At 38.7% G+C, this 15,074-nt stretch overlaps 1 protein-coding gene across 19 annotated transcripts in view; it reads left to right on the top strand.

Annotated features, from left to right (window-relative positions):
- Nucleotides 1-15,074, top strand: part of LOC138145372 (protein FAM9A-like) — a 650,020-nt gene that overhangs the window by 243,896 nt on the left and 391,050 nt on the right. For 7 of the 19 annotated variants that reach the window (XR_011164217.1, XM_069067019.1, XM_069067015.1 and 4 more), the window contains 2 exons: nt 4,517-4,626; nt 4,881-9,193. The exons of 11 other annotated variants lie outside the window; for them this stretch is intronic. Coding sequence is in view for 6 of the 8 variants with exons in the window: in XM_069067019.1 (XP_068923120.1) it covers nt 4,517-4,626; nt 4,881-5,039 (269 nt within the window). In the remaining 2 variants the exon portion in view is untranslated. Of the gene's footprint in view, nt 1-4,516; nt 4,627-4,880; nt 9,194-15,074 lie in introns of those variants that run through there. One more of the 19 variants, XR_011164206.1, reaches the window with a different exon arrangement.

Below are 15,074 nucleotides of genomic sequence, written 5' to 3'. Positions count from 1 at the left end.
AGAGAGAGAGAGAGACAGAGAGAGAGAGAGAGACAGAGAGAGAGAGAGAGACAGAGAGAGAGAGAGAGAGAGAATGAGGATTAGACCTGATTGAACAAAGAGCAAAACTTGTAAAGAGGCAAATTTGGCCTTGATATAAGGAAAAACACTTTCGGCAATTACAACTAGCCCCAAATGGAAATGGATTGCTTTAAGGGAAGCTCTTGCTGTGGTGCTTGAAGTAAAGCCTGTCTAACTACTCATTGGGCATATTCTATAGCCAACTCAGTGATACAGTGGGTAAGACTCCTAGCTGGGAATTAGGATAGATAGATCTCCTTTCAAAGCCACAAAACTCTGTGACTGTGGGCAAGTCACACAACCTTCCTTAACCTGAATTTCCGCATATGTAGAATGAGATAATAATATCACCCACCTCACAGGGTTGCTGTGAGGATCAAACATGCATGATACTTTGCAAAATTTTAAGTGCTATAATTTATGAATTAATTTTTTGTGAATTAATTAGTGAAAGAATTCTTGTTCAGGCATGGATTGGATGAGATGGCCTCCGGAGTCCTTTCTAAATGTGAGATTCTTTGTCCTCTTCTGGTAAGAGCTAAGTTTGCAAGAGAGAGGTATATTACTATTTTCACTCCTCACTCTCATTTCAAATAATAGATAACTAGATGCCATTTAACGATTATGATTTTTCTAAAACTAAGTAAGAACACATGAACTCTTTCTTTTTGTTCCCACTGCATTCTCAGGTTTCCTTTGAACCTTTTTGTTCAATCTTTCATTAACCTGGGCTATTATAATAGTCTCCTAAACTGGCCCCCTTTCAGTTTTCTTCTTTCTAATCTATCTGTGCATAGCTATAAGATTAATCTTCTTAAAACATTGCTCTCATCACATCACTCACTAATGTTGGACTAGGTGCATCAAACCCTTAGCCACAACAAAGCTTCTTCGTACAATAAGAAAAGGGCTGGATTTGGAGTTAGAGAATATAGGTTATAATTGCAATTATGCTGCTTACTTACCTATATGTCTTTGGGCAAAAGTTTCTTAACCTCTCTGGATTAGACCTCAGTTTCCTTATTTGCAAAATAAGTGAGCTAGACAAGATGAATTCTGAAGTCTCTACTAGAGAAAAGTGCCACAGTGGGTAAGAGGGATGAACTTGTAATCAAGAAGACATTAGTTCAAATCTGGCCTCAGATACCTACTAGTTGTGTGATCCTGGGAGTTTCCCTCTCAAATTTTATTGAATAAAAATTCCTTTACCCAGTGTTTCACCATCTTAAATTTGTCAAACACTAGTTTTGGATTCTAATTCTGTAACATTAATATTGTTACACTGTTTGTCTTTTATATTTCTTATGTTTATATATTTCTTAGCATATTTTCCTTATAGTTTTTGCTTTATGGTATAATTTGAATAATAACAATTTTTTTTTTTTTGCTATCGGGGTTAAGTAACTTGCTCAAAGTTACGTGGCCAGTTATTTCTGGGTGTGATGCTAAGTATCTGAGCCTGGATTTGATTCAGGTCATCCCGACACTGGAGCCGGTGCTCTTTACTTGCTGAGCCACCTGGCCGCCCCTAAGCAATTGGGGTTAAGTAACTTTCTCAAGGTTACATGGCCAGGTGTTTCTGGGTGGGTGCTAAGTGTTGGAGCCCGGATTTGATCCCCAGGTCATCCTGACACTGGAGCCAGTGATCTTCCTCGCTGTGCTACCTGGTTGAATAATAACAATTTGAAGCTGTAGCATGTGCAGTGGCCACAGCTTGGTGAAAGTGTCTTGGTAGATGGGCTAAACAAGGTTGAGACTAACTGACAGGCCTTGAGCCCATCAGTGAGTTAGGGGAATATCTATCCCAAGTATGTGAAGACTTCCCTCAGTGAAATGGGAGGATGAGAACAATTTGCTTCAGTCCTCATTAAGGTGTTTGAAAGCAGGTGCTGTGGAGAGCTTAGAGCTTGGTCAGGTATTGAAGATGCTAAAGTCATCTACTACATCCTGGGCCATTGCCCATCGTCCTGACTTTTGTCTTGCCACTAGACTTGGATGTCTGTAAAAGAGGGAGTGAGGCTGACTTTGTGCAACTCTGCCTCACTTAAATACAATTCAGGAGTGAGTCAATACATCATCCCATTATGTCATTGGTCCTCACTGAAACAAAGAACTAACCACAGAATTTGAATATTGTAGTGCAAGTGTCCCCTCCTAGTTTCAAATAAATCCTTTCATTCCTATACTTCTCAGTAATCTTTTAAAACTTAAAATCATTTTGTATTTTATCAAAGACTTTTTACCACATCAATAATTATATTATAGTATAATTATTTTATTTTTCTTGATTATCCATAGATTTTCATTCAGATGCTTTGTCATGATATGGAGATAACCTTGGATTTACAGAGACTATGACATTAGAATATAAACTTGGGCAAGTTCTACCATGCTGGAAAGCCTTTGAGTACTGTTCAACAGAGTCTGATATCCAAGAAACACCCTAGATATGAATGGATAGGCTCATTACCAGTAGGTTGGTAACAAAGGTGATGAATTCTTTGGCAATGGCAACTCATTAAACAAAAATTTAAAGTAACCTTCAGTCATGTCCTACCTCCAAAGGTTGTTGTGAGGATCAAAGAAAAAAAATTAAAAAGCTTTTAGCACAGTGTGTTTGGCACATTTTTTGTTGTTCAGTCATGTCCGACTCTTTGTGATTCCATGGATCATAGCATTCCAGTATCCATGAGAGTTTTCTTGTCAAAGATACTAGAGTAGTTTGCCATTTTCTTCTCTAGTAGATTAAGGCAAACAGAGGTTAAATGACTTGCCCAGGGTCACACAGTTAGTAAGTATCTGATGCTGGATTTGAAGTCAGGTCTTCCGAACTTCAGGCCCAGTGCTCTACATGCTGAGCCATCTAGCTGCCTTTATGTGCTTAGTACATAGTTGGCACTACATAAATGCTTATTCCCTTTCCTTCCCCTCTTCCTGTTCTGTGTGGTCCCCTCCTGTTTCCATAGTGGTGCTGAGAGAGTTGTAGAAAAATAACCAAAAAATTTTCATTTTAGATAGTGGCATTAAAGGTTCTAGAAAAACTCAGCTTACCTGTAGAACATCTATCAACAATAAGGAAGACTATTATATGAAACAACAGAACCAAAGAAAAAATGACCGCACTCCTTTACTGCGTAAATGATAGCACAAGGAGGTGGAACTTGAAGCAAAGACCAAGGGCTTGTGGACTTCTATTTTTGGTAGTTGCTTGAATAAAGAAACTTATGAAGATGGTGGGTGACCATGGGTTGGGACCACTCCAGGAGATGGCTATAGATTGTGGCAGTTTACAGAGTTTGGTAGTAAGGGCATGTACAGAGGTCCCAGACCAGGACTGTGATCTATCTAGTTTGATCAAGAATTCTCCCCATATGTATGATTGTAAAATATTTCTCATTTTCTTTTTCTTCTCATTAAAAAATTATATTTCCTTGTTTCTATTTGTCTTTTATACTTTGGCTATCTATGTATGGAGTTTATTGGGCTGTATTGTATAAGATATTTGTCTAAACCACATTTCTGTCAGACTGATTTCTGGTTTTCTGAGTACTCTTTGTCAAATATTAAGTCTTTGTTCCAGAAGCTGGTGTTCTTGGGTTTATGCTAACATGTTTGATTGTACCTGGGTTTTGTTTACCCAATCTGTTCCATTCATCACCTTTTGTATTTTTAAACTAGTACCAGATAGTTTTGGTGATTGCTGTTTTCTATTACAATATGATATCAAGTATTGCTAGTTCCCCTTCATTCCTATTCTTTTTTTCCCCTCATTATTTTTCTTCAGAACCTTGGCCTTTTGCTCTTTTGATAACTTTGTTATTATTTTCTTCTAGTTATTTAGGGAAAAAAACCTTTGTTTGATTGGCATAAACAAATAGCATTGACATTAATCCATAAATATATTTAGGTAGTATCATCATTGTTATTATATTAGCAAAGCCCAACCATGAACAATTAATATCTCTCCAAATCTTAATGAGTTCCTTTATTTTTGTGTTCATATGTATGCTTTCAGGTCCAGTCAGGCTGTATCTAAGGGGCAGGAATATAACTTTTCTCTACCATTAGCTTGAGTTTCCACTGACTGTTATTCCAGTTTGTTAGGAGTTAGTGATTAGCACCCCAATTCCATTTAATCACAATGCTGGGTGGCCTTTACAAAGGTATATTTACTTCAGAGATATAGAACTAAATGTCCTAGATAGAACTAGATATCTAAAACTCAATGTGTTCAAAGTAGAATCAATTCTCTTTACCCCCCAAACCCTCTCTTCTTTCATATTTCACTTTTCTTTTGAGAATACTGTTATCTTTCCAGTCACTGAGGTTCATGATGTCAGTTTTATATTTGACTCTTCATACTCCACATTTGGAATAAGTTCTGTCTGTATATGTGGCCTTTTTTGGTGTTATGTTAGTGTCATCTAAAAAAATTCAACTTGCACATATTTTTTAGCTACTTGTTATATATATATGGAAGAAGAAGAAGAAGAAGAAGAAGAAGAAGAAGAAGAAGAAGAAGAAGAAGAAGAAGAAGAAGAAGAAGAAGAAAAAGGAGGAGGAGGAGTAAGAGGAGGAGGGAGAGGGGCAGGGGAGGGGAGGAGGTGCTGAGGGAGTTGTGGAAAAATAGCCAAAGAATTTGGGAGGAGGAAGAGGAGGAGGAGGAGAGAGATAGAGACAGAGTCAGATAAAGACAGAGAAAAGACAACACAGGACACAAAGATAGAGTCAGGGAGAGTGTGGTAATGTGTGCTTAGGGAATGATTAAGCCTCAGGTTCTCTTTTACATGTTAACTTCTTACCAACATCTTTTTCTTAAGGAAACCTGGAATTCTGTACAATTCTTGAAGCTAGAAGAACCCAGATCCCTCCTTCCACAAGCTCTTGCTCACTCCACTCCTCACACAGCTGTGCAGCATTACACACTCAATCTTCATCAAAGGGAAGATGGACTTGAACTCCAATACACTTATTCTTAGTTCCTTCTTTATTTCATCTCAGTGTATTTTTGCTAATTTTATTTCTTCTTTCTCTTCTTTCAGAAAGTTTATTACATATTTTGTTGAGTTTGGGAAACATTCTAGCTTTATTTCTCATGTGATGGTATTATTTCAATCCATTTTTCATCATTTTTATTTTAACTTCTTTTAAAACAAAATATTATTTCAGTGTGTCAGACTTCTTTATTGTTTAACTCCTTTACTTGGATGACGTTTTCCCCGTTTTCTTTTGGAGATTTCTAGTGGTTTTTACTCCTTTTTAAATTTTTTTTTTAGCATTTTCTCTTCCTGTTTGAAAAGGTGAAATTGAAGAATTGGGCTCCCTTGGGAACTCTAAATCTGCCATTTCCCTAGAACTTGAATATTTACCTCACGAGATATAATTCAGAAGAGTGATTTGATTTGACCAACCACATGATCCAAATATATGAATAAGTATATAGAAGGAACCTATGTGACTATATAAAATTTTAAAGAAACTCAAAGATCAATTCTCAAGTTATCTCAAATTGAGGAAAACTACAAAAGAGTGGAAAACATAATGGGAAGTGCTTTTACTAAAAAGAGGAGACTGAGAAGATGTACTAGCCCAAGTACTTCCTTCCTCATCTTTATGAATATGCTCTGTGCATACATAGATACTCTCCTCAATAAAATAATGAGAAGAGAAGAGAGATTTTCTCAGTCTACTTTCTATAGCAAACTAACTGTTGACTGAAAAGGTAGAGAAATAGGTTAACCATTATAAGCTATAAAATAGCACATTTTTCTTCTCTTTCTCAACTAAACTGGTTTAAATTTTTTTAATTACTGAGAGGTTGCTGATTTTTCCTTATTAGGATACTAAAAATTATTGTTAGTAACAACAAAAAATAAGCTAAATCATACTATATTTGAATAATGTGTGTTTTCTAGTAACTTTTAAGTGAATGCTATATTGTTAGAGCTAGAGTCATTTAGAGGATGGATCCTAGTTACTAGGTGGAGCAGTGGATAGCGTGCTGGGCCTGGAGTGAGGAAGACCTGAGTTCAAATCCCTCCTCAGGTACTTCCTAACTTTGTGATCCTGGGCAAGTCATTTAACCTCTCCTTGCCTTAATTTACTGAAGGAGGAAATAGCAAACCGTGCTAATATTTTTGCCAAGAAAATCCCATGGACAGTATGGTCCACTGGGTCTCAAAGAATAGAACATGGCTGAATGACTGAATAACAAAAACTTCCAGGGTTGCTGTGAGAGTCAAACATGATAATATTTTAAAAGTCTTTGCAAACCTTAAAGTACTATATACTTATTGTTATTTTTACTCCTCCTCTGCCTCTTCCTCTGCTTCCTTCTCTCTTCATCTTCTTTTATTATTATTTTTATGTTGTAGCTAATGAAATGAATCTGTGACCAGGTACTAATGAAATTTATCAGAATTTAAATGTTTTTTTCTTGTTTTTTCTCTTAGGAAGCTATTTTTTCCTTTTACTTTTTTTTCAGTTGTACCTCTTTGAATATTTCACAGTGCTATCTTGGTGAAACAGCTTCTAGGAGAGGTGGAATAAGTTAAGAGAGCATTTGTCCTATCATTTCTGCTGCCTGTCATTACTTGACTTTGTCCTCACGGCCTCACAGCCTTTGTGTGGAGGGATGGATCAGTGTATCATCTCTTCTTGGATATGTTTTCATGTGGAACTACCTAGGTTTTGTTCATATGCATTTATCATATTTTATTTTCAATTATAGAAATTAATATTAATTTCAAATAATTATTGAGTACAGAAGAATGAAAAGTATACAGTACTGATGTGACTTAATTGTGCTTAAGCCTGTGAGGAGGGCAGGATGATAAAACAGTATGAGTATGCTTAAATAACCCACTTAAGTAGCCCGAGTGCTAATTTGGCCTCCCTTGAGGGGACAGTTTTATAATCCAATATTGTAATTCTCATTCAAAGAAATGTCTGACAAATTCATTTTCCATAGTTAATATAATCAGTATGTAGGAGATATTTAACATATACCTATAGCACTAAAATGATGTGAGAATTTATAATAATAAGGCTACTTTCCAGGAAGCCTTTGGGAGGGGATATAGAAGGAGGATTTGTTCACCATTAGTTTATGTGACAGTGAGTTATCTCCCCCCCCTTTTTTGGGGGGAGGGAGAATTGCTCATTATTTGTTTAGTCTCTGTGGTACTTGGGAACAATATTGTGGGAACACTCCCACATGACATACATAGAGTTGCATTCTGCTTTTAAAAGCTGGATGCATAAACAGTATCCAAACACAGAAATGTGATGATGTATTTTATTATAGGATGTTGCTTTAAAAAATAGTTTATTCCAGAGGGCTCTTTTGGCGAAACAGAATATAGTATGTTGAAAAACCCTGCGTTGCCATGGAAATGAGGGCATTATACACCTGCATAATCAGTAATGAATTTTGAATACCCCTGGGAATTTTCTGAGTTCAATAGACTAAGGATCTTACTCTTAGAGTGGTGCTAGAGAAGCCAGATGCACCTGAATTAGTCTGATTTGGATTTTGAGTATGCAAAGTTATAACATGTGGTTTCTTGAGGAATTGAGAGTAATGCAAATAGTATCTGAGACCACATGGTCAGTTTTTATGTAGCTGCAATGTGACATAATGAGATTCCTTTCTGTGTTTTCATTTATTCTGTTTGCAATGGGAAATTAAATCTTGATCCCATTGAGAATTTGAGTTGTGGGAAAGTTTATTTTCTTAGAGAGTGAAAAAACTTGGGATGGCCTGTTGTGATCACAGCCTTCTCCCCTCTCACAGCCCCTGTGGTCATCCCTGTCCTCCACCACCATTCTAGGCAGTTACTAGACTCCATTTTGCTCTTCTCCAAGAAAAGTGAGTGATAAAGAGAAGAACCCAGTCCCCCCATACTCCTATTCGCCAGAACTTACCAGGAAATCATGCTCTTGGGCTTCATTGTGATCTCCATGGATCCCTGGGATCTTGAAGTCTTTGCCAAGAGACCATAAGCTCTGGAAGAATCTAACATGCTAAAAAGGCTTTATGTCTTTGTCCTCTGATAAATCCTTTACCAATTGGTATACATCCAATGTGCCATTGGCTTTCTTCTGGATTATATGAAATGATGAAGGTACCACTGGAACACGTGGGTAATTTATTTGTTATTTTTCACTCTTTGTACATTACCAGCCTACCTCCTATTCTCATCATACATATCTTGCATAATATTTTGATGCCACTTTTTTTTACATCCAGTGTTTTTTTTTATATTGTGTCTTATACACAGCATGTGCCCTTCTATTTGACCTGAAGTTCTAATTCTTCACCCTTCTATTGCCTTCATAGCCACAGAGCATGACTAAAAGAATAATGGAGTTAAAACCATGGACTTTGTTTTAGGGAGAAGTTTGAGGTCATTGAATACATTGTTTAATTTTCCATATGTGAGCCATTGCCCCACGACAATCTTCACGTCATGCTACCTTGCTTCAATCCCTACCTTCTACCTGTTTGGTGAGAGTTCATCATATCGAACTCAATCCTGACCCACTACACTTCTCTCCAGAAACCTTTGTGCCAGTCTATTGTTCTTTCCTTGGTCTTCTTTCCTGGGGCCTTGTGTACCTGATTTGTGAGTTTGCTTGACCTAGACCCCCTGCGCTGCTCACTTTCATGCCACAGTCATCATCACAGTGTATCCCTTCTCCCGCTCCTCTCAATTTCCACCATCTGTAGTTGTGGGAACGATACTCACATCAATATTATCATTCTTGGAAAGAATATTTAAATCAATTCCTCAATGAATTTAGTTACCATCCCTGTGACAGCCCAGACCAAAACATCTCCCTTTGCCTACCACACCCCTATAAATGTTTCTTTCTCCTTTTAGAAAGGAAACTTATTGAGATCATAAACTGTTTTGCTTTTGGTATTTTTATCTTCAAAATTTAGCATAGTCCCTAGCATTCAGTATGCACTTAATAAATACTTTTTCTTTCATTCAGTTATATGTCTACTCATTCATTCAAGTTTTTTTTTTTTTTCCTGCCACAGGGCGCTGCTACAAGGCTGAAACGTAATTATGTGCAATTCTTCTGATGGCAGTTCTTGAATAAACTAAAGTTTGACTTAATGAGACTACTTTGTCCTTCTCTGCTGTGATTTAGGAATAAATATCAAAGCATTTGAGTACTCACCAAAAGGCAACCAATGTGCTAAACTCTAGGGATATAAATGGAAAAGTAAAGCAGTCCCTGCTTTCAAACAGTTCACAATTTTAATAGAGTGAGAGGACACATATAGGAGGTTTCAGCTGCAAGTCAGATGTAAAGTCTTGGGAATCTTTAGTAACTGCAGCCAAACAGATGGGAATGTATCTTCTTTGTTGTTTTTCCACTAATGAAACCAGGCCGATTTGTGATGCTGAACAATTTGGCAGTCCGGAAGCAAGACTGGTGATGGGGAGCGGGGGAGGGCAAAGTCTTGTTCCTGAGGCTGTTGGGTTTAACTGCAGGTGGCAGTTGATTGATGGTTTGGTATTAGTGAAGCTAGAGCAGGCCTTTCTCAGTAAGAATTGTTCCCTTTGATACTTACTGTAAGCAGGGTCAGTGGTGTTTGTGTGTAGGTGGGTCAGTGGTAATTTTTTTTGTAAAGAAAAGGTTTTTTTTTCCCCCTTTTACATACTTAATTACGAAACTCAGGCAGAGAGATGAGTAATAGGGTTTACACAGGGAGAATTTTCCATTCTAGAAATATTTGGTTAAACAAAATACATCTTCTGTAAACAAACCCAACAACAAAAAGGAGGAAGGGAAACAAGAAAAGTAAATCTCCTAGAGTTGCCCACTGATGGGCAATAGGGTTGCCTTTCAGGACAGGGGTCTCTATGCCCTTTGGTATCAGCATGGTTCCTGAGCACCAGAGTTGGATTTGACAAGCCCTGAAATGTTTGTAAAACGTCTTTGCATATTCCACTGGCTGGTTGATTCCAAAGTGCATGAGGCCTCCTGTACCATTTGCATGGATCTAAACAGGTTTCTTCCCATGAAATGTCTTGCTGTCATGGATAGACCTCCTATAGGCCCACCAAAGTTGGCAAGATCTTCTGGTAGTTGGTGGTGATGGGAAAGTTATCCTTCAGGGTTAAACAACTCCCCCAGGGTCCAAGCAGCAGATCTATTGTGAAAACTGTCATGGGAGACATTGTGGCCAGGTTTTGGGATGGCATGATGGCCCAACTACTTTCTGGACACCATTACTTAGCCTAAAAAAGTTATCTTGTTGGGATTATTGTCCTGCTCATGTCTTAGTTATGTTACTGGAGAGTAATCTGCCCAGTGTGGCAGTCTTGTCTGTCAGCATCAACGTCAGTAAGAACCAAACAGGTCGTTCCTATGCCTTCATTTCTAAGATAGCTAGCAAAAATTGTGCTCAGATGACCAGGGTTGAGGGGGCCAAATTATCTTTATATGCCTTCTGCTCATTCATTTCCAGAATTATGAAAAAAAAAACATGACCACCTGAAAAACATTGTCTGTTGATAGATAAAGGTCATTCCTGAATTGATCAAAACTCATGTCCCACAAAGCTCATGCTTCCCTATTTGAGGACACTGGCCCGTGGAGTTGCCTTCATTCCCAATCCTTCTGCTGGTTCCCAACAGTTTCCCATCCTCAACTACTAGAGTTCCTCAGTAAAAGAATGTTTTCAACTCATTGTCTTGAGACACTTGGCAGTAAAGTTGGAGTCCCCTTCCCTTCCTATTACAACCTCCTCCCCCTGAAACTTCCACACAATTTAGTGAAATGGTATGGACTTCATCAAACAAGCCACCCAAGACCAGGACATACCTTCACTCAGTGTATGTTTAGTTTTTCTGCCTTTGTCCCCCAGGAACATGGTAGAATTCTACCAATATCCAATTTAAATAAATTTTAATTTTGAAAAACACTCAGGATGGCCCCTTTCCTTTATTCATTCATTCATTTACTTCATGTCTATTTCTAAATATGAAAAGTTAAAAAAATCAAATCAATTGATTGTTATAGTTACCTGAAACCAACAATTACCTTTCCTTTTGTTTTGTTTTTCTAACTCTTCGCTGAGTCAGGAAGTTACAACTTCAGTCACCTTTTTCTACTTGAATCTGAAAGTATGACTGTAGAATGAATTGACTGTTGTTGCTTTTGTACCCTCTCATATATTGTATTTTCTACATTCATACTTTATTTTTCCTTTTAAATATATAATAAAGTTATCATATAAATGTCTTTTCCACCTTTTTTTCTCTCTCCCTCCAAGATGCCTACCATTAGACACAAATAGGCATATATATGTAAAGTATTTTATATATACTTCTATTTATCAGTTCTTTCTCTGAATGTACATAGTATCTTTTTCATATGTCCTTTAGTGTTAATTGGGGTATTTATAATAGTCAAAATGACTTGTTTGTTTGAAGTCATTCTTAAAACTATATTGCTGTTACTGTATATGATGTTTTCTTGGTTCTGCTCATTTTACTCTTCATTGTTTTGTGTAAGTCTTCCCATGTTTTTCTAAAATCATTGATTTCATCATTTCTTATAGCACAGTAGTATTCTATCATGATCACATACTATAACTTGTTCATTCCCCAAATGATGGGCATCACTGCAATTTCCAGATCTTTGCCACCACAAAGAGAGCTGCTTTAAACATTTTAGAACATATAAGTTCTTTTCCTTTTCCCCTAATCGTCTTTCCTTTAGAAATATACTCTCAGTTAAGGTGGGGCTGAGGATTAGAGTCATTCAGCATGTTTACCATTGCTAAGTAGTCTTATGGAGATGATTTCTTGAGAGGCCCCTATGCTTTTGGCCCTCCAAACCAGTCACCTGGCTTTTATGAGTATCTTAAATCCTTTAGTTTGAAAAGAAAGGGAAAGTGGAGACAGCGTCTTCAAATCCGGGGCAACAAAGGGTTAACTTCAGCAAAGGTTTTGTCAAGTCCCTAGTGTGAACTCTACAAGGAAGGAGAAAAGCATTGTTAAGACCACCCTTTCTGCTCTGAAAGCAAGCCCAGGAGAACTTGGACCACATTCTCACTTCCTTCTTTCTTCAGGAACAAGAGGCTGTCCCCCTACCTGACCTATTGCACCATCAAGTCTGGAAAGAATGAACCCAACAAGAAGAGGGAGCAGCAGAGAGATCTCTGGTGACACAGGCCACAACGCAATGACGTTTATGGGGGTCAGGGAGCTTCTGTAGGAAGAGAGGGAAAGAAAGCCAGAGCTAGGGCCTAGGCAGTGGCGGGAGTGGTGGCGGCGGCTACTGCGCTGGTCCATTCCGCGTCTTACGCGTGTGCGCGGCCCGGCAGGAGGCCTTCTTTTCAAGCTTGGTGACTTTGACAAAACCAAACAGAAGGGAGGGAACTCATCCTTTCTATTACTAATGGACTGTACAGCTAGCAACTAGTAGGACACCGGGCCTGACTACAATTTAGGATCTGATGTGCAAGCAACAGCAACAAAATCACTCAGGCACCTTGAGCTTGGAGTCAAGGTTGTAGTAGGTGCCTCCTACCTCCCAGACACAGATCCAATGCTGCCTTTTTGAGCAGAAGCTTCAATGGACCCCAGCAGATGCTAGAGGGGAGATTCATGATGAAGCCCATGATGTTTGAAATGGCAATGACACCTTCACTTGTCCCACAAAAGTGCTTCATAGCCTTTGATCTGAAGGGCTGCCATAGAAACAGGCCCCATTTTCTTTCTTTTTTTTTTTTTAAGCAATCGGGGTTAAGTAACTCGCTCAAGGTTACATGGCCAGTTATTTCTGGGTGTAGTGCTGAGTATCTAAGCCCAAATTTGATGCAGGTCATCCTGACACTGGAGCCGGTGCTCTTACTCACTGAGCCACCTGGCTGCCCCTAAACAATTGGGGTTAAGTAACTTGCTCAATTTTACATGGCCAGGTGTTTCTGGGTGGGTGCTAAGTGTTGGAGCCCGGAATTCGATCTCCAGGTCATCCTGACACTGGAGCCGGTACTCTTACTCTCTGTGCTACCCGGCCGCCCCTGCAGGCCCCATTTTCAGGTAAAAGAAATACTCTAAGTGATTAAGTAAGGACTCAGCGGCCCTGCTCCAGTGAGGCCTCTAGGGGCCACAGCTCTGTCCTCAGACCATGCTGCCTGCCTCTCTGGGCCTTCCCTTCAACTGTCTGCAATCACAAACAGGTTCAACCTCTCAAATTAATCCAATGACATGAGATGTTTTCTAGATACTTTATTTTAAATCAAGAAAAAATACATGTAAAAATATGCCACAGTCCTAAATGTACTTTCTTTCCAATGGTGTATTTTTGGAAGTTTTAGTTAGCAGGCTTCTTCTTTTTCTTCTTTCTAATGGCTTTTTCACTTGAGACTTTGTCCTGTTTGGAGTTGGCCTGTATTCTGCAAACAAACAAAATCAAAGCCTAAAAACCTAACAAAAAAGAAAAGAAAGAGAGCCAGAGCTGAATTACATATCTGCCTTTCAACTCTTGTGGGAGGACAGCAGTTTCTTTCACAGTTCTTTCCTTAGAGCTGATGTTTCAAAGATGTATGAGCTCATTCTCACTTCCAATTCACTCAGGCACCTTGAGCTTGGAGTCAAGATTGTAGTAGGAGCCTCTTACCTCTCAGACACAGATCCAATGCTGCCTTTTTGAGCAGAAGCTTTAATGGACCCCAGCAGAGGCTAGAGGGGAGATTCATGATGAAAAGGCATGTTGAAAGGGCAATGACACCTTCACTTGTCCCAAAAAAGTGCTTCATAGCCTTTGACCTGAAGGGCTGCCATGATGACATTCACATCATAGTTCCCATTTCCCAGTATGCTCTCCTTGTGGAATGTCACCATGGTGTTTGGAGACAGCCTCTGGAATATGTCCTGTTGTGTTTCCTAGGTGAAGGTACTGTTGTCTTGGAAAATGTCATTGAATGAGTAGAGAGCACACAGCTCTCAACACTGCTAATTTGCTGGGGGCAGGAGGGTGGTGGTGGCTAGGGCAATTCCATGATTCTAATTTGCTCTTGTCACCTCTCCATGGATCTACAACTTATGCTTTTGTTTTCCAGAGTGAGCTGGCCTTTGAAGCTTCCCCCCCCCTTTCCTTCTGAGGAAGAATGTAGCCTTCTGGGTCTTTCTGGAATTGGCAGGGTTCACTTCAGTCTCTGGGGTCATGATGTACCTCAGAGAAAAGGCTGGAAATAGCAGTAGTAACAAACAACCCCCAGATCCTGTTTTTGTTAGAAAAATAGCTCCTTATGCCTCAAATTTTTGCTATTATCTCTGCTACTAAAGTGTTGGATACCAAAAAAATGTACAAAACCCAGGACCTCTTCCTTGCCTCTGAGAACAAGTGAACTTCTATTGAAGATGATGTAATGCCATGCACTGCTTTCCAGAAGAATTGCTACTGTGAACAGCCTTTTTAAGGTTCTGATTACTCAGTATAGTGATCACTCTACAAAAGCAAAACATCCAACGGAAAATCAGGGACAGCATAATTCAAAATACAGCATTCACCATATTATAACTTATCACAGAAAATCACAATATAATATTCACAACATAGTCTCAAAGTAAAATAGTCACTCTTAAGTTAACTCAATCAGTCACTTATCAGTAGTATCAAAGTACACACTCAAAGTCTTCCACTCTTTTTTTTTAAATGCTTTATTAACTTCTGATTTACATCATTCATTTCTGCCAGATTTTGAGTGACAAATTTTCTCCCCGTTTTTCCCCCACCCATCCCCCCAAAACAGCAGTCCCACAGGATATCCCCACCTCCAATCTGCTCTCTCCCATATTTTCTCCCATACCCGTTTCAACTTTTCCAGTGGATCTCTATGCCTCAGTGCCTGTATATCTTATTACTTAATTACCTGTAAGATGGTATTAATAATAGTATACACACACACACATATATATATATATATATTTGAATATTTTATTTTAAAACTTTCAATTCCAGATTCATTCCCTTCCCCCCCC

This window comes from Petaurus breviceps, unplaced genomic scaffold, assembly GCF_028583685.1.
Source record: "Petaurus breviceps papuanus isolate PSGF00001 unplaced genomic scaffold, PetGlider_PUasm1.0 90734, whole genome shotgun sequence".
In the NCBI taxonomy this organism is placed as follows: domain Eukaryota; kingdom Metazoa; phylum Chordata; class Mammalia; order Diprotodontia; family Petauridae; genus Petaurus; species Petaurus breviceps.
This window is presented reverse-complemented; position numbering and strand designations above follow the sequence as displayed.